The 23246-nt window shown below is 43.2% G+C and overlaps 1 protein-coding gene across 3 annotated transcripts in view; it reads left to right on the forward strand.

Moving 5' to 3' along the window:
- The window catches only part of SULF1 (sulfatase 1), a 176919-nt gene that overhangs the window by 77690 nt on the left and 75983 nt on the right, over positions 1-23246 (forward strand). For all 3 annotated transcript variants that reach the window (XM_050940671.1, XM_050940670.1, XM_050940672.1), the window contains 3 exons: positions 428-667; positions 14447-14598; positions 16563-16732. In XM_050940671.1, coding sequence (XP_050796628.1) covers positions 428-667; positions 14447-14598; positions 16563-16732 — 562 coding nt within the window. The remainder of the gene's footprint in view (positions 1-427; positions 668-14446; positions 14599-16562; positions 16733-23246) is intronic.

Raw genomic sequence — 23246 nt, forward strand, 5'->3', positions numbered from 1 at the left:
TCCCTTAAAGGAGAGAATTTCATTGAGTCTTCAGTGTCAAATAGAGCTTATTAATTCTTAGAATGGTACCTATTTTACTTATCTTTTGTTGATGTGTTCTATGGCAGCATCTAGCTTTGCACAATAATGTTCAACCCGCTGCTGGCTTGTGAATCTGCCTATCAGATTAGTCTACCCTTGTATTTTGTGACCGAGCAAGAAAAGAGCTCAAATTTCCTAGAATTTTGCAAAGTATTTTCGATGACATGATGTAAAATATTTACTTTTCCTTTAAAATTAGAGCTAGCCAATGAAATGTTCCAAGCCAAGAACAGAAGGCAAATGTAATTATACATTTATATTCTTATAAATCAAGTGACATGACATAAATGTATGTTTAGATTTTTCTTAGCAATGGTATAGTTAAATCAGTTATTCTTTATTTCAGGGTCTTTGCAGGTGATGAATAAGACTAGAAGGATCATGGAGAATGGAGGTGCTACCTTTATCAATGCCTTCGTAACCACCCCAATGTGCTGCCCATCTCGGTCCTCCATGCTGACAGGGAAATACGTTCATAATCACAACATATACACCAACAACGAAAACTGCTCTTCTCCTTCCTGGCAGGCAACACATGAACCACGTACCTTTGCAGTGTATCTCAACAACACTGGCTATCGGACAGGTAAGAGACAATTCCAACTCTTTGCTAAAGAAAAGGATAGTGGACATTACGGGGAGTATACAGTAACTGGCTTTAAATCTCTGCCTAAAATGAGGCAAATGTGGTCTCGAACTAGGTTTAAGGAGCAAAGCACTGGCTCAGTGTTGGAGCAGGGAAAAGGTGTGTGTCATGAGTAAGGGTGGCACTGCCTATTTGTAATGGCTTAGCCAGATTTACCGCCTAAGACTGAATAAGGAATCCCACTTGTACTGGGGAGCATATTTTCATATCTGGATGTCTCTGGTGAGGACTAGGCTGTTGTGCAGTTACACCTAGGTGAGAGATGTGTATCGTCATGGCACTGTGATGCTGAGCCAGCAGCCCTTGCCATGATTATGGTCAGTATTAAGGCCCAGTTGTGGAGAAGCAGTTATGAGGGAAGATATTTGGGCCACTGTGGAAACTGGCACCAAAGACCTCCCAGGAGTGAAGATGCATATGGTGGGAATGAAACAAGATGAAGATGAGAATTTAAACTTTAGTATGGGGTAATTTTCACTTTCATTTTCTGAAACTGAACAGAAACATGTATTTAAGGCAGTGGTTCTCAAACTTTTGTGCTGGTGACCCTTTTCACATAGCAAGCATCTGAGTGCGACCCCCCCCCAAATTAAAAACACGTTTTTATATATTTAACACTATTATAAATGCTGGAGGCAAAGCAGGGTTTCGGGTGGAGGCTGACCGCTCACGACACCCTGTATAATAACCTCACAACACTCTGAGGGGTTCCCATCCCCTAGTTTGAGAACCCCTAATTTAAGGATTGTTCTGGTGAGCAGCAATAAGAAATGATAGTTTTCTTGTAAATTCTTGGTAGTTTTCCATAGTCAAGCACTCCCTTTTCTATCTGCAAAGAACTCTTCTTATCTCTCTCATCTATGCTTCAGCTTGATGTAAAACCTCCAGTTCATATATGCATCATCCATCCTTAAGAATAAGTCTGTAAATACTTTAGGCTCCGGCCTGACTCTCTTTTATAAAGATACAGGAGCTGCGCATGGTATCAGGGTGTAGTTTGTCCAGTCGTATTGTTTGACCATAAAGACTTTCCTTTATAGGACCAAAGAAGCACATATCTTTACAATGTATTTGGCAGCAAAGAAGTCTGTTTCCACTAACAGGTTATGCACAGGAATCAATTACTTTTAAAGCATACAGTGAGAGAATGAATGTCTCTTTATAACAATTCTCCTAGCACTGCTGCATTTAACATCCTAAAATCTATTTGCTTCCACTTCATCTCCCCCCAAATACAACTCCCTCTGGCAAAGCTGGCAGTCCTGCAGAGCTCCTTGATCCTGTTTAAAATACAAAACGGAACAAGCATTTTTATCCTCTTTTGGCCTATTACTTTACTCTGAGAAGTTCAGTTGATTTCATTGAGATTACTAGTAAAGTAAAGTACTGCTCAACATGAGTAAGGGTGGCAGGATTAGGTCCTTTGTTTTTCTGCTGTATATGGGTCTAAGGCCTGGTCTACGCTGTGGGGAGGGAAGGGTATCGATCTAAGTTATACAATTTCAGCTACGTGAATAACGTAGCTGAAATTGACGTACTTAGATCGATTTACCATGATGTCTTCGCTGCAGTGATCGACTGCTGCTGCTCCCCCATCGACTCTGCCTATGCCTCTTGCCAAGATGGAGTACAGGAGTCGATGGGAGAGTGCTCAGGGATCGATCGCTGCCCACCGATCCGGCTGGTAGTGAAGACATACCCTTAGATGCTAAAGTCTGCTCTGTAGCACTGCTTTCAGATTCTGGATTAAGTGCTAGAAACATTTCCTGATTTATAGATTAGTAATCCACATCTGACCTGTTTCACAAGCCTTTACCACATCCATCTGAAAAGCTGCTCAGTGTTTTTAAAGTATTTGCTATCTAGCTAGCTAATTTAGGGTTCTGTACTGTCACTCATCACTAAAAGTACCTGAATGCCTTCCATGTAAAATTGATAGCAATAGCAGACTCCCTTGTGAGGTAAAAGCTCAGGTTCCCTGGGCAACCTTAATTTGTCTCCCTTGTATGTATGCATGATGATACAGTCTTTGATTACATGATCACATGCTATTGGTGTGTGTAATTTCCTAACTTTAAAAAAAAATACAGAAAAAACAGAAAATCCATCACGTGGCATCATATTGCCGCCCAAATCGTTCATCAGCAGGGTTGGAACATTTAGATCTATCACGGACCCCTACTACTTAAGATAAAGGAATATTGGATGGCAGTAGCAGGTTGTCAGGCTCTGTGCTGACCAGTACTAGAATGGGCTTCATGGATATTTGCCGCCAGCAGAGAAATGGCGAGATTCAGCAATCTCGGGTTCTATTCCAGGCTCTAGGCATATGCTCTAGTGGAGACAGAACCTTCTACCTATCCCACCCCCCACACCACCACCAAGTTTGATCCCTTCTGCCCTGTCCTCTCCTACTTGTCCTATTATTTGCCACTCCTGTCTCCTCATCTTTCCCATTCTTCTCACCTAGGCAGTCCATTCTCTATTCCTCACACTTCTCACACAGTTCCAATCTCCTTGCCCATCAAGTCCTAGTGTCTCTTCCCCCCCACCAAAGTAAACCCTGCTTGTCCAGACCTCTTTACCCAGCCATTCCCAGGTCCCTCCCCACCCACCTCCTGATCCAACCTGTCTTTCCCCCACCTTGACCTCCAGTAACTTCCCTGCCCACATTCCCTGTTCCAGCTGGCTTCCAGTCCCAATCTCCCTCCCTGGGCTCCTTGAATCTCAGCGTCTCCCCCCACTGCTTCTTTACTCCTTGTCCCAGCCTCTTCCCTGGGCTCCCAGTCCCAGTTTCCCTCTCCCCCTTTTATCAGCCTCCAGTCCCAACTTCCATCCCCTCCCAAGTTCCTTGTTCCAGTCTACTTCCCCACGTCTTCTCCCCAGGTCTAGGTGTTGTCCCCTCTGCATTAGAGTCAGGCAGCTTTCCTCCTCCACACACAGTTGCCAACTTTCACGCAGTAAATAAGCACCCCAATTTTCACAATAAGCCAAAAATCAAGCTAATCCCATTTCAAAACAAGGCCAAAACAAGCCAATCCCTAAGAACCCCAACACTCTATGTATCTAGATCCCCCTGGCATGCAGTCTGGGACTGTGGTGGGCCCGCTGTGCACCTCTGACTCTGCCCTCCTCCCCCGCCCCTGCTTGCCCCTTGCCCCTGCTTGCCGGGAGCTGATCAGAAAGAAGCAAAAAGCCACAAGCCAAAAACTAGCCAACAAGCATCTCACAAGCCAATTAAGCCAAAAACAAGCCAAATTTCTGCATTTTTTCATGGGTTTTGCATGTCTGCCTTCATGCTGCTTGTGTCAGTGGGGGCAGATCACTGAGACCAGAAGAGAGAGAAGCTCCTGCTCTCAGTTCTGGGGCTGACTTGGCACAACCTTGAGCTGCCATTGCAGGGAAAGACCTGCTCAACCCCAGAGTGACGGGATTTTCAGGGAATCCAAGAAGTCTCAACTGAGTATGGGCAAACTGATTTTTTTCAAAGGCTTGTAACTAGGCCAGATTAGGGTGGATTTTTGCAGGGACAGCAAAAAGCACATTCCTGACAGAAAGATCACCCCCCTTTTCAAATTTCAAGTCCCTGCTCCAAAGAATGGGGGTGCTAGGGCTTTTCAAAGAAAAACTCACTGGAATGTTTAACATAGTAAAAACCTAGCCTTGCTTTTGGAAATGGCTATGGTTTGGGCTGAAAAATTCCACTTGAGGCAGACAATGACATATAAAATTTCAGCCCAGACAACAGAAGTATGGCAAAGTTATAACCCACTGAAAAGAGTCTTACAATGGGAAGGACTGTGCAACCCTAGACAATGGGTGGTGCTACCAGCCTGGTCTATAATAAAGGGATTTTATTTATATATACACCTCTACCCCGATATAACTAACCTGATATAAGACGAATTCAGATATAACGAATTAACGCAGTAAAGTAGTGCTCTGGGGGAACTGGGCTGCGCACTCTGGTGGATCAAAGCAATATAATGCGGTTTCACCTATAACACTATACGATTTTTTGGCTCCTGAGGACAGCGTTATATCGAGGTAGAGGTGTATAAAGACTGGGCTAACAACCTATGTATCAAGTTATAGTTATTAAACCCTAAATATTTTTATGGTTACAGTGGTAACACTGACAGATACTGGGAAATACCCCCAAAGCTGTAAAAATAGAAAACCTGAGTTGTTCATAAGGAAATATGGTACTATGGTTACGTTACAGAACTGGGAACTAAGAATCTGAGTGCTATTTCTGGCACTGTCACAGACTTCCCTTGTGACTTTGGGCAAGCTGTAGGTTAAACTCATTTTTGGGCCTCAGTTTCCCCATATGAATAAGTGGAGTACTGCTTATAATATTCCTCAGTGATGTTGTCAATCTTAATTGTTGTTTGTGATTTGATAGAGGTACTATAATATTGTAAAGTAGTGTTGTAACCAGGAAAAAACCCTCTGGAGAGGAAAAAAACCCAGAAGTTCACAGTTTTGAAATTGTTGTTAGGTTAATGGGAAGAAAGTGAGGAGGAGTTGACTGGAATAGTACTGGCCTTTCAGTTGTGTTGGGCTCTGTCCCGAAAGGATTGAATCATTCTGCGTCAGTACTGAAATCTCATACAAACAGTTCTTTTCTACTCCAGTAAATGGTTTCCTCATAGCTAGTTTTGTTAAAGGAAGTGGGCTGTCTACCTAAAACAGTTGTCTGGGTCATGATGAGTAAACTTTACTGTACCATGTCTTTTTAGGTGTGGTGGTTTTTTATTAGTTGTTTGGGTTTTGTTTGTTTTGTTAAAATCAGAAATGTCCCTGCAAATATCAATGGGTAGCTGCAGCCTGTATGCAACAGATGTCCTTTGGTCTATGGAAAGACTAGGGATGTCTCTGCAGTGCATTTACACTGTCTAGCTATATGACACCCACCAGCACAGATGGTAGTGACATGACTAATTCTGTGGTACAGTGTCTTCAAAATAGCCTGATAGTAAAAAAGAGGTGGGGAAAAGATCTTATATAAAATATATTTGATATTGCAAGAAGGTGAATCTTACTAAATTATGAAAATCTCGCTCTCAAAATCCACAAAATTCCTGGGTCAAATTCTCCCAAGGCTCGCACCTGGGCAACCCCTTAGATACCATTATTTTGAACTGGTCCCAATCCAGTTTAAGACCTTTAGCTAATTTTTAGGGAGAAAAGTAAAAATCAATTACAAGTACAAACAGCAAATGTGAAAAATCAGTAATGGGTAATATAAGACCCCAAAATCGGGACTGTCCCTATAAAATTGGGACATCTGGTCACCCTAATTACAAGCTTTAAGGAGTGCATTTATACGTCGCCAAATGTTTATCTTTTGCAGTGACAAAAACATTCCAAAGTCATAAGGATATCCAGATAACTGCTCACCTTGCCGTGTCATTATTTGCATAATCTTAATTGTACATTGTCACACAGACTGCAGTTATTCCAATGTAGCAAACTATTATACATGTCATTAAAAATAACACTGTGTCCTGGGAACAGTTAGCAAAACTGCCAAAATGCAGATAAAACCTGTCTTGTTAAAATGCAAAACTCTGCATTTATCTTTGCTGTTGTCCCTGTGGGGGCCATTACATATAATAGTGTAAAGATGTCCCCTAAAAATTGCATTGCTTTTTAATTAGACTCTTTACCCATTGAGCCATAATCTGTTTTATTCATTATAAGTAGAAATGGCTTCCCAAGCCCCATAGCTTTGCTGAGCTGCTCCTAAATATGTGCGTTGCCTGAGGCTATCGTCTAGTCAGTACTCATACCTGGGCAAGTCAGAAACGTTAAAGCTATAGCCAAGTCAAGGATGTGGGTTGATTGTATGAGCTAAGTATGCAAAGAGCAGGGAGAATATTTGGGCATTACAGTGCCAGCTGCCAGAGAGGCTTTTGGCATACACCATTTCATTTTATGTTACTTCAATTTTGAAACTGCACACAGAACACCCATAGTGTATATTCTTGCCACTGTATGGTCGGTGTGTTCTGTTCAGCGTGGCATGTGTCTTCATTTAGGGGCAGAGAACCAGGCACTGTTCTTTGATTGGCTTGCACTCATCTGTCCTCAGTAGTGCTAAGGAAATCCAGTTGAGAAATGGTTGAATTGAAAGACTGGCTTTTTCCTCAATATATTTAATTATTCTTATCCTTCTCAGTTTTTGACCAATAAACGGACCTCGGATGATGTAAACTGACAAACTCAATCTATTACCAAGGGTGCTGCTGTTCCCAGATCACTAGTATTCAGCTTTTCACCATACCTAGGACGTTCAAGTAGTAGTTGTGTTAGTCCCTTTGACAAGATTGTGTTAGTTCTTTTTGGTAATTACTATTTACTGTTTTATCACTGAAATAACATCATAGCTGTGAAGTCCAAAAATAGCTCCAAGTGACATTTTTGCAAATGTGAATGAATGGAGTAATCAAGCCTTTGATTCTGCCTGTCACTCCCCATTTCTAATTACACATCCAAACAAAAAAAAAAAAGAGCACTATTAAACTTGCAAACTCCAGCACTCAAAAGTTAGGAAATGCAGAATTTTGGGTGCCCAATTTGAAATACCTCAGACCTGATTTTTCAGAGAATTTATCATTATGTAGCCCCTCATGTGTTCAAAGCACAGCTCCCATTGACTTCATGTGCAGCTGTGAATGCTCAGCACTTCTGCAAAGCAGACCCCGGGGTCTCAAGTAGCCCAGGGAAGCCAGCCGGAACAGGGAATTTGGGCAGGGAGGTTACTGGAGGTCAGGGTGGGGGAGAGACAGGTTGGATCAGGAGGTGGGTGGGAAAGGGCCTGGGAATGGCTGGGTAAAGAGGTTTGGACTAGCAGGGTTCTCAAGTAGGGAACCCAGAAAAAGAGACACCCACAATTAATGATCACCTGCAAAAAATTCCGTTTGTGATTTGCCTAGCATCACATAGACAGAGATAGGATCTAGTTGTCCAGGGCAGCATTCAATTGCCTTAATCATGAAATCCTCCCCTCTCTTCCTGCAATCCCCTGTCTCATTCCTATGCACCTGTGGCTCTATGGGCTGGGCTTGTCGTTGCTGTTGTCACTGCTGCTGGAGGAGGAGGCTGCTGCTGAGCTCCTGCCTTGTTGCTGTTGCTGCTGCTGCTGCAGAGGTTGGGGAGCAGCATGGACCCACATACACACTGCTGCTCCTGCTGATGACCATCTGCTGGCAGGCTTGGATGCCTGCCTCCACCCATCCTAGGACTGTTACTGTAGACTCGCTTTTGCAAGCACATGTGGATGCATGTCCCTCTTGGGTTCCCCCATCCCACACACACACTTCTCCTTACTTTGCACTGAGCTGGTGGGCCTCCTCCTCCTCCCCTTGGCTGCCCATGGTTTTCCACCCCCACCCCCACCCAAGTGGTCCCCCTCTCCTTTTCAGTTTGCTGCCCTCCTGTTTTGGGTGGTCCCCTCCCCCAACTCCCTGCCCTGCATTTTCCTGGCTGTTTGCTACCTACCTCCAGTGTCCCCACTGGAAAACACCCAACTATTTTAGCTGAAATTAAAAAAACAAAAAGCCACCCCCCCAAAAAAAACCCCAAAGAAACAAAAAAACCCACAGCCTGAAGCAGACAGAATGGAAAATTTCAGACCAAATGGTTAAAGTTTGGCAAAATTGTAAGCAACTGAAACGGGGCCTTGTGATGGGAAGTGTCAGCCAGCGTTAATTATAGGCGATGGTACCAGCCCCACCTGTCATAACAGTTTAATGACAATACTTTGATCCCAGGATCTGAAGGTTCTCTGATCTATATGGGAAGCCGGTTAGTATTATGCTCGTTTTACAGATGGGAAACTGAGATATGGGAAGTGTCATAACTTTCCCAAGGTCACTCAGTGAATCGGTGGCAGAGCTGGGAATGGAAACCAGTACTCCTGACTACAGTCCTGTGCTTTAGCTACAAGATTACCATTTATTTTACGTCTCCATAGTGCTTTCCCTCTCTTTGTTCCAGTCTCTCTCCTATCTCTTTTTTTTTCTTTACTGTTGTCTCTATCTTTGCCCACTGTTTGGCCCTTCCCTGTATCTTCTCTTCCAACAGTGTTTCTGCCTCCTCTCCATATTTCTCCCCATCAGTCCTTTCTCTCCCTAAGTTTCTTTGTAACCCCTCTGGTCTTGTGAGAGAGTCACATCTTAGCTGCCTCCTGGGGGTGAAATATGCAGATTCTCAGCACGACCGCAGTGGTTTTTAAGAGGTTTTTAAGGCCCGGCTTGACAAAACCCTGGCTTGGATGAACTAGTGGGGTTTGGTCCTACTTTGAGCAGGGGTTTGGACTAGATGACCTCCTAAGGTTCCTTCCAACACTGATATTCTATGATTCTCTTCCACCCCACTTCCTGCCTCACAGAACTGCCCTAAGAGTCACAGGGGGAGCAGTGAGTGGGGAGGAGGAGGGAGATGTGGCTATCTACTAAGTAGTCCCAGGATAGCCTTCAGTAGCTGGGAGGAGAAGGAGTTGACAGAAAATCTTGCTTGACAGTCTACTTGCTTATGAGTAAGGCTACATTTTAGTCACGGATATATTTAGTAAAAGTCACGGACAGGTCACGGGCAATAAACAAAAAGTCATGGCCCGTGACATGTCAATGACTTTTACTAAAAATACCTGAGACTAAATCATACCTGCTGGGAGTGGGCCGCTCCTGAAGATTGCTGCTGGGGGGGCTGGGAGCCTGGGGCCCTGCTGCAGCTGGGGGGGAGCCAGGGGCCACCTGCCACTGAAGGGAAGAGTGCCTGGGGCCCCCTGCCCCTGCCACCTGCCACTGGAGGGGGGGCAACTTGGGGCCCCCTGCCGCTGGTGTGGGGAGCAGCCCGTGATCCCGCCACCACTGCTGTTTCGGCCAGGGGAAACCCAGGCACCCGCCACCACCACTGGTCTGGGGGGGGGCAACCTGGGGCCCCACCACCAGTGGTCTTGGCCCGGGGCCCCGCCGCCACCACTTCTAGTCCCAGACCACCGCTCCAGGGGAGCACAGGGGACAAGCTACCTGGAGCTGCCATGGCAACATCCAATGCAGCTGGCCCCTGGGCTCCCCAGCTGCTGGGGTGGTCCTGACGTCAGCTGTACTAGCGCTGCAAAATTCATGAAGGTCATGGAGAGTCATGGACACCATGACTTCTGTGACCTCCATGAATTATTTGCAGCCTTACTTATGAGTGAAATTCCAGCTGGCATGATAGTGGCCATGTGTGTGTGTGACTGTGTGTGACAGTGTGTGACTGTCACTCCAGATGAAAGACACTTGGCAGGCATGTAAACTGGATGGATCATATTAATCAAAAAGTGTTGCATCCAGTATGATGGAATTCTGTATTAAACCACATCAGATATAAAGAGGAACTGATTACAGAACTAGCAATTAATGGTAACTTAGGTACAAGTGATCATGACTTGATCACATTATAATGTGCAAACACAATAAAATGCAGACCAGTGATGTGTATATATTGGTGCTTTAAGAGAGCCAATTTCACAAAGCTGAAAACAATATGAGCCAAATCATTTGGGAGGAGGAATTTCGTCAGACAAATGTGAATGATACATGACACTCTACTAAATGGCCAAGATATGATGACCAGACAGCAAGTGTGAAAAATCGGGGCAGGGGTGGGGGGTAATAGGAGCCTATGTAAGAAAAAGACCCAAAAATCGAGACTGTCCCTATAAAATCGGAACATCTGGTCACCCTAGGCCAAGAAGCCACAATTGAGGAAGAAGGCCGTATTGGTTAAAAAACTGCCCTGGTTCAGAGAGGAAGTGAAGGCAGCTATGAAAAAGAAAGAAAGAAAGAAAAATACATTACATTAAATATATATATATAAACAAATTGAAGAAAGGGGAATTAGATAGTAATGGATATAAATTAGAAGCTGGAAATATAAAAAGTTGACAAGGGAAGCAAAGGGATAGAAGGAGAAATTTATGACCAGTAAAGTGTAAGGACAATAAGGAGGCATTGTTAAAGTATATTGGGAATAAAAAGAATTCTAGCAATTGTATTGGTTTATTACCAGTTGTAAATGATAGAATTATCAATAATACTGCAGAAAAGGCAGAACTGTTCCATAAATATTTCTGTTCTGGGGGATAACAGATGATGAAGTCATATCAAATGATAACATTCTTTCTTTTCCACTATTATCTCAGGAAGATGTTGAACAGCAGCTACTAAAGTTAGACATATTTAAATCAGCAGATATGGATAACTTGCATCCAAGAGTCTTAAAAGAGCAGGCTGAGGAGCTCACTGGAACATTAATGTTGATTTTGTAAGAAGTCTTGGAACACCAGGGAAGTTCCAGAAGACTGAAAGAAAGTTAATGTTGCGCCAATATTTAAAAAGGATAAACAGGCTCACCTGGGTAATTATAGACCTGTCAGTCTGACATAGATCCCAGGCAAGATAATGGAACAGCTGATACAAGACTTGATTAGTAAAGAATTAAAGGAGAGTAATAAAATTAATGCCAATCAGAATGAGGTTTATGGAAAATAGATCCAGTCAAACTAACTTGATGTCTTTTTTGATGAGATTACAAGTTTGGCTGATGAAGGTAATAGTGTTGATGTAATATACTTCTGTAAGGCATTTGAATTTATAATCACATTTTGATTAAAAAACTAGAAAGATATAAAATGAACATAGCACACATTAAATGGATTAAAATGTGGATAACTGATAGGATGTCAATGTAGTTGTAAACAAGGAATAATATCAAATAGGTGTGTTTCTAGTGGAGTCCTGCAGGGAACAGTTCTTGGCCATATTCAGTTTCACATAATTATTAATGAGCTGGAAGAAAACATAAAATCATCACTGAAAAAGTTTGCAAATGACAAAAAAATTGGGGAAGTGGTAAATAATTTAAGAGGATATGTCACTGATACAGAGCAATCTGGGTCGCTTGGTAAACTGAGTGCAAAAAGCAATATGTGTTTTAATATGTGAACATCTGTAGGTGTACATCTAGGAACAAAGAATGTAGGCCATACCTACATGATGGGGGACTCTATCCTGGGAAGCTGCGACTCTGAAAAAAGATTTGGGGGTTCAGGTGGATGATCAGCTGATCATGATGTGGCTGTGGCCAAGAGGGCTTCAAGAGGGCTAATGCAGTCCTTGCAATAAACAAGAGAGTTTCAAGTAGGAGTAGTGAGTTATTTTACCTCTATGTTTAGCACTAGTGTGACTGCTGCTGGAATGCTGTGTCAATTTCTGGAGCTCAGAATTCAGGAGGGATATTGAAAAATTGGAGAGGTTTTAGACAAGAGCCACATGAATATTTAAAGGAATAGGAAAGATGTCTTAAAGAGTATGTCTACACAGCAAATTAAGCCTGAGCTAGAGCCCCTAACCCCCTTGTTTCCACACACCAATTGTATTAACCTAGGACTCGAACCTAGGGCCGCAGGACCCTGCAGGGCCCAAGCATGTGTTAAGCCCTATTGCTTTCCTGTGTGCACGTGGCCCCATCTTGACTTGGGTCCCAGATAGGGCTGGCTCTACTGTTTTTGCCGCCCCAAACACGTGCCGAATTGCCACCGCGCGGGGGCAGTCCATGTGCTGTTCGGGCGGCATGTGCGTTTCCGTGGCGGCTGCAATTCGGCGGCAGCTTCTGTCTTCGGCCAGAAGACAGAATCTGCTCTGCTGTGGACAGCTAAACATAGAAGCTGCCGCCGAATTGCCACCACCACGGAAACGTGTGTGCCGCCCTAACGGCACATGGACTGCCTCTGGCGGCAATTTGGTGCGCTGTTTGGGTGCAAAAACACAGGGACTGCTGCCCCTTGTAGATTGCCGCCCCAAGCACCTGCTTGGGATGCTTGTGCCTGGAGCCAGCCCTGGTCCCGGAAGTCTTCTGGATGTATCCCAGAGTTCCTTGGGACAACTTTCTTAGTCCTGTCTACATTGACAACCTGTGATGCAGTCTATTGCACTCTGTTGCAAATGGAAGTCACACCTCCATTTGCATAGTTCAGCAGCTCAGATCAATGTTAACCCATTCTCCTGAAGATAATTAGGACATGAGTCTCCAGGACTATCAAACTATTAAAATGAAACCTTGCAATTCTTCATTTTTAAAATGGGATGTTCAATGAAGGTGTTTTTGTTCGGTTGTTTTTATTTATTTTTGTCTGTTTTGAAGTTCGACATAAAATGAAGGTGTCAGAGGAAAAACACACACCGCTGGTTATGAGCAGTGAAGTGCGTTGCCAGGGTGCCCCCTCTGCGCCCTGGAAAGCAGGGATAAGGGATCCCTGGGAGGCTGTGGGGAAACTTTGAGGTTGGCTCCCACTTGCCACCCTGACAGTACACCCAGCCCAGGCACCCTGCACACGCCAAGTGAGATCAGACTGAACATTCTGATATTTTCCCCTTTTTCCGGTAGTTTCAAATTCAAATGATGAAGCTGGCATAGTAACCTCCCCCACTCTCCACTGGGAATTGTTTTGTAAACCTTCCCACATGTGGTTTTTGTTCAGAGTGAATTTGGTGTTTCCTTAGCTGCTTCCATTTCTTGGTTAAAAACAGGATTTGTTGTATATGAAGTACAATTCAGAACAACACTACGGAACTATAGGCAATTTACCAGCATAGGGTCTCTGCCTGTGGGAAGGGAAACATCCTCTTGGTCACTCACCCTCAAAGGAGTCTAGCTTCGTGCTCCCAAGGAAGCCCCTCATTTCTGCCTGTTGATGAGGTAGACCATCGAAAGTGCATCTACTGAAGGATTCCCCCATCCTTCATTCTCCTCTGGGAACTGGTATGAGGACCTGCAGTCACTTGGGGTGTGGGAGTGAAGGAAGAAATAGCAAATGAATGGGCCTGACTTCTGAGAGTCACCAGCTCTGGATGAAGGAGCTGACTTCTGGCAATAGATCAGGAGCAACTCTCAGGGAAAGAACTGTCCATGTTATTGCATGTCACTCTCAGTAGCAGCAGACCTAGAGCCTGCTTCCTTGGTCCTCTCATCTCCTTCACTTCTGCCTCACAGAACCTGTAGTAGCAGACTGGCCTTCTCAAACTAGACTCGTCTAAGAAGGAGCATTTTCTTTCCCAAAGGCAGTGTCCTGTGGTTTTGCCCATTAATTCCAAGGAATCATATTGCAGGACTCAACACAATGTCCCCAACTCCTGCGTCTAGCCAGGAAGTGTATCAGTATGGCCAACTACAAACATGCAAAAATCATGAGCCAACTCCTAAACAATGTGAAATTTGGCTTACTCATGAGATTCTAAAAAATGTTGAGTTTTTTAATTTACCTTCTGGGTTTTGAGCATATAATACATTTTCAAACTTTTCTCTACAGCCATGATGGCTAGAAACTTATTCATTTTAAATGAAAAGTGAGAGTCTCATATGATCACACGACTTCAGGAACTGGGGCTTAAGAAAACCATCTAAAATCAAGAGAGTTGGCAACAGGGTCTAGGAAATACCTAATTTTAATTTTAAAAAATGAAACTATTAATATTGGTGGTTGTTTTATCTGAATTTTAGACGTGCAACATCTTGACTCATAGTAACACATTTTTATGTTGATGTGGTCCACAGTAAAATAGGACCGTTCATTCACATATTTATGCTTTTGAGTTGAACTAGAAAATTCAGAGTGAAAAGCCAAAATTTCCCTGATATATGTGCCCTTTTTCTTGTTCACAGCTTTTTTTGGGAAATACCTCAATGAATACAATGGCAGCTACATCCCTCCTGGGTGGAGAGAGTGGGTTGGATTAATCAAGAACTCTCGCTTCTATAATTACACTGTTTGTCACAATGGCCACAAAGAGAAACATGGATTTGATTATGCAAAGGTAATGTCCGGACACATTTACACTGCATCAGATGACTTCACCTTTGATTGGTTACACCCAAAGAGTACATATGTCATTTTCTCACAGTCATAGAATCAGATAATTTGAGATCAGTTTCTCAAATTTAAAGGCGCCATTGTAGAATGGATAAAAAGCTACAAAGGGTCTTTAATCTGGTCGGTCTCTCTCTCTCTCTCTCTCTCTCAGAAATGGGTGGCTCCATGTAAGAAAAAAGAATAAAGGCCTTTCTTGAAGAAAATATTGTGTCTTGTGTTGCTGATCTCTTACGTTAAGATGACGGTATAGCAAAGCTTATCTGGCGCTGTTTTCTGTTATACTGGGTGTGTGTGGTGGGAGGAATAGTCTGTCTGTGTTGTCCGGTTCCAGATATGAGAATGAGAATAGATAAGTGCAAAAAACAAGGGTTAGAAAACTTCAGACTTTGTTTGTACTCCTGACAACATTTGACTAAGGTGACCTGCCCACGGCAGTAAAATTTCTCAGAAGTGTGTAGCACTGGAAATTCTGTAGTTTCCAAATCACTTTATGCAAGCTGGAATTTCCTCAGAATGGAGCTCGTGGAGGATGATACAGATGTTGCAGCTGTAGTTTCTGACCCATGTAATGAGATTTCATTGGAAGCTCACAAGAGCTGCTTCTGATTTCCACACCCGTAGATATTACATGACACTGATACAGTGTAAATTAGAAAATAAAGAATACTGGTTAGTTATCAATTCCTTCCACATCCTATGTATAGCAAGAATGTATAATGTTTAGGAAAACAGAAAGAAAAGTAAGAGAGCAATAACCCATTCAGTGACCTCTTCTGAGGGTATTTCATTTTACCAGACTGAGATATCAAAAATTGCCAAAACACTGGTGCCCTGGTAGGTGACCAGATCTTCATAGTTCCTGTAAATAAGAAGTCAGTATCCTCCACATCATTACAGGAGCATTAACATCTCTAGACTGCTTTATCTGCTGTGAGACAGAGAGGGAAGAGAGAGAGAGAGAGATTACAGCTGGTTGGCTTGTCCTAACACTGACATGCGAGCAACACAGATCCAGTCCCTCAGGCACTGCTTTTGCAGCTGTTTAGGGTCTTGAATCCACAACATGTGATTAGTCATGCCTGAAAGTGCTTGAAATTGCAAACATCATCTCGGAACTTTCTCAATGAAACTCACACTAGACCTCCAGGCCAACAAAGAATGCTTAGAGGTGGCAGGTGGTTTAATTTAAGTTTTCATCTTTTTTTCTTCTTTCCATTTCCTCCCTTTCCCTTGTAGACTTCCATTTGCCACCTTGACTGAGGGTTAAACCAGTTTATTAGCAAGTAACAACCTTAGCCTCAGCAGCTGCAATTCTTTATGTTGTACAATTAAAAGAACAGACCCTGCAGGAATTCAAGTGCTTCCTATATTTATATGTTTGAATGCAATTTCTTTGATAAAGACATTCCTAGGCAACCATATTTTTTTAATATATTCAGTGTTGTAGACTTCTCTCAGGTTGCACAGAGGCAAATCTATATTTTGAAGAAAGCACGTGATAAGGACTTAGATGTAAATATGAAATGATATTAGGTATGGGTGGTTTCTTGCACTTTGGTATCATTACGTTTTGTCGAAGAGCTTTATCAACAAAATTTAAGTAGTATATGTCGGCTCTATTTTATGTGCTGGAAACACTGTGTTGCCAAGTCTGGTAATCATCTTCAGTTAATACAACCTGTTTTATGGGTAAGAGAGTTTTGCAAAATACACTCCCATCTAATATGCCTTCCTAAGAAAGTAATTAATGCCTGGTGTGTCCAGTGTTCTTTATGATCATGTGCCTCTTTGAAGGTACGTTTTTGCTTCCTGATCCAAGTGCTAATGATTACTTGGTATAACATAATACTGTGATCTGATTAATGATGCACTTTGTAATTTTTATTTTGTGTTAAATGTATGTTACAGGACTACTTCACAGACTTAATCACTAATGAGAGCATTAATTACTTCAAAATGTCTAAGAGAATGTATCCCCATAGGCCCATAATGATGGTTATCAGCCATGCAGCCCCTCATGGCCCTGAGGATTCTGCTCCACAATTTTCAGAGCTCTATCCAAATGCTTCGCAGCACATGTAAGTAAAATTTGGATTCTGCCAACTCTGGGTATTTGTATTGCTGCTTATTGTTTTTCATGGAGAAACTGCAGGAACATACATTGAGGGATCTGTAGTGAGTAGCAAATATAATTCCTTTTTAGTCCAACTATATGTTGTACTGTACTTGTTCCTTTAGGGAGAGACAGTGCCAACTTTTACAATAGCGAGGAACTCTTTTCTCTGGGAAGTGGTGTAAGACTAAGAGCTCTTTATTAGAGAAGTCAAGGCTCTTTGCCATTTTGTGAAGGCAGCTTCTTACAATATGTTGAAACAAGTAGACACTGTGAGAACCTGCTGCAAAGATATTACTTCCTTCATGTTCCTCTAGATGACATAGTTTTCCTGAGAGCTGGTTAACTGAAAATGTTAGTTGTGGCAGCGTCCTTCAGCAGCTTTTGTGCAGATGTTCACACCAGGCTTGCTTACAGAACAGCAACAGCCTGGTTCCCAAGCAGCCTGTCGGTCTGTGTTTTTAAATAACATGCTGCTTATTATTTTTGTAAGGTGGTTGTACCGTTCTAATGACTGTACCTACTGGCTTTGGGTCCAATAAATTATTGATTAAAAGGTTTTGCATTTATCTGAAGAAATGAGGACACAGGTACAACATCCCTTTTTTTGTGTTGTTCTACAGGTATAATTTCAAATGTGTGCAAGTAGGTGATAGGCAGCAGCAGATCCAAATCAATTTATTTTTGTTTTAGATTATAACATCGGAGGAGTTCTGACTGGAATTCTCCTGTTCTAGCCCCCTAGATACGGATTACGCAAATTCTTTTGACAGTGTGAAGAACAGGAATTGTTCCAATTACCATCTGCCCTTTCATTCATGATCATGTGGACCAACTTAGACTCATAGAAGATCAGGGTTGAAAGAAACCTTAGAAGGTCATCTAGTCCAGTGATTCCTTGTTGAGGCCCCCCGCCAACATGCTATAAAAATGCCGCGGCCCAGCGGGGACAGGGAACTTAGGGCTCCGGGCTGGGCTGAGACCCTTGGGCATAGGCATATTTTTACTTCTATTTGTGACGGGGGTGCAAGAGCTGGCGGGGCTTGAGCCAGCTCCACACAGCGGGGTCCAGGGAGAGAGCAAACGCCACCTCCACACCCTGGCTCACTCAGGAGGCCACCCAGCCTGTCTGAGTTGTGGGGAGACACAACCAAAAAATGTAATTCAAAGAGGGGATTTTGTTCAAAAAGTTTGAAAATCGCTCAGGGTGCAGGGAGGGGGTAGCTGGGGCTGTGTGTGGGCAGGGGAGTAGCTCAGGGAGCAGGGAGGGGGTGGCTGGGGCTGTGTCGGGGGGCAGGGGGTAGCTCAGGGTCGAGGCAGGAGTAGCCAGGGGCTGTGTACAGTGGGGTGTAGCTCATGATGCAGGCAGGAGGTAGCAGGGGGCTGTGTACAGGCAGGGGATAGCTCAGGGTTCAGGCAGGGGTAGCTAGGGGCTGTGTACAGTCAGGGTTGTAGCTCAGGGTGCAGGCAGGGGGGTAGCTCGGTGCAGGCAGGAGGTAGCTAGGGGCTGTGTACAGGCAGGAGGATAGCTCAGGGTGCAGGGAGATGGGTAGCCAGGGGCTGTGTGCAGGCAGGAGGTAGCTAGGGGTGGTATGCAGGCAGGGGAGTAGCTCAGGGTGCAGGCAGGGGGTATCTAGGGGCTGTGCACAGGCAAGGGGGGCTCCCAATGTGGCTCCCAGCTTCATGGAGGAGGGCACTGGGGCTCCCAGCTCCTGGCTTGGGGTGGGGGGAGGTTTGCCAGCTTCAGCCCCACACTACTCCTGGCTTTGTGGTGGGGTGGGGCGCACCGGCTTTAGCCTATGTCTAGCAGCTGTGGTCTGCTTTCTCCCAGACCCTGTGATCTTTCCCTGCATTCTTTCCTGCATGTTCTTGGTCCCCTGTCTCTGGGTTTCCAGCCCAAACTTCCTCCTCCCAGGAAGTCACTGCAGGCTATTTCCCCTGCAGCTCCTAGCTGCTGCCAACTTCCTGGCTTTATACCAGCCCCTCCTGTTCCTCTTCAGCTAGGGCTCATTTTCAGTCAGCCTTTCAATCTCTGGCTCTTCCCTAACTGCAGCCGATCAGGTTAATTATCCTTATTTAACCTGCTCTGCGTTGTGTGAACATCCCATCACACACATTCTCACATTTGTCAGTAGTGCAAACCAAGCACAAATGAAGCACAAATGTTCATGGCTATATTAGGCAATGAGGTAATGCCTGCCTGCTTTCACAAGTACCAGTATTGTAAGTTCAGTTGTTAAGTACGCATTTTAACAGGAAACCAGTTCTTGAAAAGAGTTCTAGATATTGGGTTTGGAATTGGTGCTGTCCTTCTGTGTTGTGAACAATTTCTTATTGTATCTTCACAAGTTAATGGGGCAGATACACTGTACCCTTTGGCAAAGAGGAGTACAATTTTCACGCTTGGCTATAGCTGAGATTCATCTTAGGGGAGGTTAGGAGGTGATACTGTTAGTTTTCCACCAGGGATTCTGTTTAGAAGAGAGGTACTACATCAGCACATGTCCCTGTTGGCCTTGTCCTTCCTGTCCCTGGACATTTTAGGATCTGTCCTGGCAGGTAGTGTTGCTTTATCCTGTTTCTGAAGACTTTATGACTGCTTGTGTTTGGAGTCTGGGTTCCTCTGGCTTGCACTGATAGAGCCAATGAAGTAAATAAGTCCTCACAGGTTTAACAATGGAGGAACATAAAAAACCCTATTTTGTTTTGCAACTCCATTAGAAATGTTACATGAGCTATCTGAATAGGTGAGGCTGTGGATCGTGGTTGTCCATTTGAAAATTTGATTTGCTGTGAGTATTTGTGTCACCTACTCTTCCTATTATCTCTATAGACTAGAAAACTGTGAAATGAAAATAGCTTTAATCTGATAAAATGCTTGTTTTGGAAGCCAGAAAGCATGAATCAGGTGTGTCTCTTCCTGTCTACCTTGGTGGCCTGGATTTCCTGGCATCTTTGTTGTAAAGTGTTCCTTCTCTAGCTGCCACGAGAGAGAGACTTGGGTGGATTGTTTTGTATTTCTTGTGAATGACCAGGCAGGTTAAGAGTTCAGCCACCAGACAAAGAAGTGAGACAAATTGAAAACAAACTGCCAGTTTGGGTGCATGAAGCTACTAAATAGCCGGTTTCTATAGCAAAAGCATTAGCAACATGTTCTGACTAAAAGAAAGAAGTTAAGTGGCTCACACAAATATGTGGCTGTTCCTGTGAAAACCGTGCAAGAGCAGTAAAATCCCTCCTGCCTGGGTTAGTGTAACTTGAACGTTTAACCCTTGGGTTTTCTTCCTTGGTGGTCAAGCATCATTTGGATTGCTTTTGTCTGACCTTGGGTTACAGCCATCTGATCTTCAATTTTGTTTTTAAAATGTAGTTGTGATATCGTGTTACTGTAATGCTTATCTCCAGAAAAGAAGGGAAACCAGGTCAAAAGCTGCTTGCTGGCTTTGCAAACTGAGCTGGAAGGTTATTCCTAGAGACCAAGAGTTAAGTCTATCAGCCACACGCAGGAGGAGATTCTGTTTAAAAAGACAGTAGCTTAAACATGCACTTAAATGATGTACCAGTTCATTGCTGGTGGAGTGTCTTCACTGTTTGTTGTTTAAAATATTAGCTGTTTAAAAAAAATAGAGGTATGTTCGATTGGGAATGAGCTATGAGGTCACATGTATGAGCTGCAACATAGCTGCCATAGCAATATTTCCATTCCTCTTTGATTTCATATTTGTTTTTTTCTTTTGTGTCCTCACCTACCTGATTGAAAGAAGAAAGTCAAATGCACACAGGTAGAAATTCCCATATTGTTTTTTAATCCGTTCTTGTCAAAAATATATATGGTAATAATGCCAAACAGAAAAGATGGACTTGCACACAGCTGTCATTTCACAGCCTCATCTTTCCACTGCCACCATACGAATGAACACTCACACATTGAATGAAAACACCTAAAAAGACAAGCAAGACTGTGAATCCTTACTGCAAATGTTCACTTGTTAACTCCATCAGTAAAGGATGAAATCTTTTTATAAGTATGAAGAACACCATCTCTGGGCTCTTGGAATTTTTCCTGATCCATACAGTGCTTGCAGAGTTAAAAGAATTCCTGGAGTGTTGGCTGTTGTGTGTTATCTATCACCATGTTGGGCTAGTGGTCTATTCTGAAAATATATCATACTGCCACATCCATCCAGCTATGCTCAAAACATTGGTTTCAGGGAATAAATCAGTATTGGAGAAGATGAAATACACTAATGTGGGAATATGCGATTCTGCTGGCACAATGGATGTCAACTGTTGGGAAGCTGGATGGTTAGACTTTAGGAAATACTGTATTTAAATAAGAAATTTACAAATACAAGAGATGGCTCTATCTAGGTGTCTGTCAGTTAAAGTGGAATCCTATTCCATGGCACAACCTAGCTTTAAGGCTCTGACTTAGAGAATACTCCCATGAAAGTCTAAATTCTTAGTTAAAGTCAGGCCACCGTACACTTCTCTGGCACTTTAAGTCCCTTTTACCCTGCAGCATAGGGTAGTCTTAGAGCAACTGTGAATTAGGCCTGAGATGTTTATAGCACTTCTGAAAGAAAATTAAATTATATGATGTAAACAAACTTTAGAAGTAAAAATTCACATTACTGAAGAATGTCAGAAATGGAAATCCAGAACATTTCATGCTGTGCTAAGTAAAAAATCTCCAGCCTGACAGGAGGACTACTGCCCGACTCTATGGTTGTCCGTAACCAGAAGAAATCAATTAGTACCCCAAGAATGGCATTAATGGTTTCAGAAAAGCAAAGTGATATCCAAACATGTTTTTAGGATTTTCAAACTTTATTTTTAAAAGTGTAAAGAGCTGAAGTTTATTCACAACATGAGTGCAGCATGAAAAGAAGCAATATAAGATTTCCCACAACATGCCTCAGATGTTGACCTTCAGGTGTGATCTAGGTCTAGATGAGAGACTTTTTCCTTGCCCATTCAGTCATTGATATGTCTGCTGAGACTGTCAACAACCTGCCAATTAAGGTGGTCTCTTTTGTAATGTGGGCTCTTATCCACTAGAAGCTAGAATGGGATCACAAAATTACTTCATATGGGGACAAATGAGTCTCACAAAACTGGGTCAGTGGGCAACAAAATGGCAGATGAAATTCACTGTTGATAAATGAAAAGTAGTGCACATTGGAAAACATAATCCCAACTATACATATAAAATGATGGGGTCTAAATTGGCTGTTACCACTCAAGAACGAAATCTTGGAATCATTGTGGATCGTTCTCTGAAAACATCCACTTAATGTGCAGTGACAGTCAAAAAAGCTAACAAAATGTTGGGAATCATTAAGAAAAAGAGAGAATATAAGACAGAAAATATATTGCCTCTATATAAAGCCATGGTACACCCACATCTTGAATACTGCGTGCAGATGTGGTCACCCCATCTCAAAAAAGATATATTGGAATTGGAAAAGGTTCAGAAAAGGGCAACAAAAATTATTAGGAGTATGGAACAGCTTCCATGTGAGGAGAGATTAATAAGACTGGGTCTTTTCAGCTTGGAAAAGAGAAAGCTAATGGGGGATATGATAGATGTCTATAAAATCATGACTGGGTTGGAGAAAGTAAACAAGAAAGTGTTATTTACTCCTTCTCATAACACAAGAACTAGGGGGTCACCAAATGAAAATAATAGGCAGCAATTTTAAAACAAACAAGAGGAAGTATTTCTTCACACAATGCAGAGTCAACCTGTGGAACTCTTTGCCAGAGGATGTTCTGAAGGCCAAGACTATAACAGGATTCAAAAAAGAACTAGATAAATTCCTGGAAGATAGGTCCATCATTGGCTACTAGCCAGGATACGCAGGGATGGTGTCCCTAGCCTCTGGTTTGCCAGAAACTGGTAATGGGGGACAGAGGATGGATCACTTGATGGTTACCCTGATCTGTTCATTCCCTCTGGGGCACCTGGCATTTGCCACTGTCGGAAGACAGGATACTGAGCTAAATGGACCTTTGATCTGACCCAGTATGGCTGTTCTTATGTTCAGATTTCAGTGGCTTTTGTCACTACTGCTCTGAGGCCTATTTGAACTTATGACCTAGACGTGAATAACATGATCATCCAGTTCACTAGAAACATCATTTAAAAAATAGGAGTGGAATTAACTCTCTAGCCCTCTTGCAGCAGAAACAAGACTTTCTAAAGTAAAAAGGCAATTATGTTCAATGGATATAAACTTCTCTATGCTGTATGCTAAGGAACTCAGTGTGATGGGTACCCCCAACCTTCCAGGGTGCTACCTGATGTACTGGGGTGGCACTGGGGCTGCCTGTTCCACCAGCCTGGGCTCCCTCACTCTAACCTGCTAAGCCAGGCCGTCGATCCTCCTCTAGCGCACACACAGGTAGGGACCCACCCAGCTGTAGAAAGACACAGACACTGACATCAGCTCTGCGTGGGAGGACTGAGCTCGGGA

The sequence above is a fragment of the Gopherus flavomarginatus genome, chromosome 2, assembly GCF_025201925.1.
Source record: "Gopherus flavomarginatus isolate rGopFla2 chromosome 2, rGopFla2.mat.asm, whole genome shotgun sequence".
NCBI lineage: Eukaryota > Metazoa > Chordata > Testudines > Testudinidae > Gopherus > Gopherus flavomarginatus.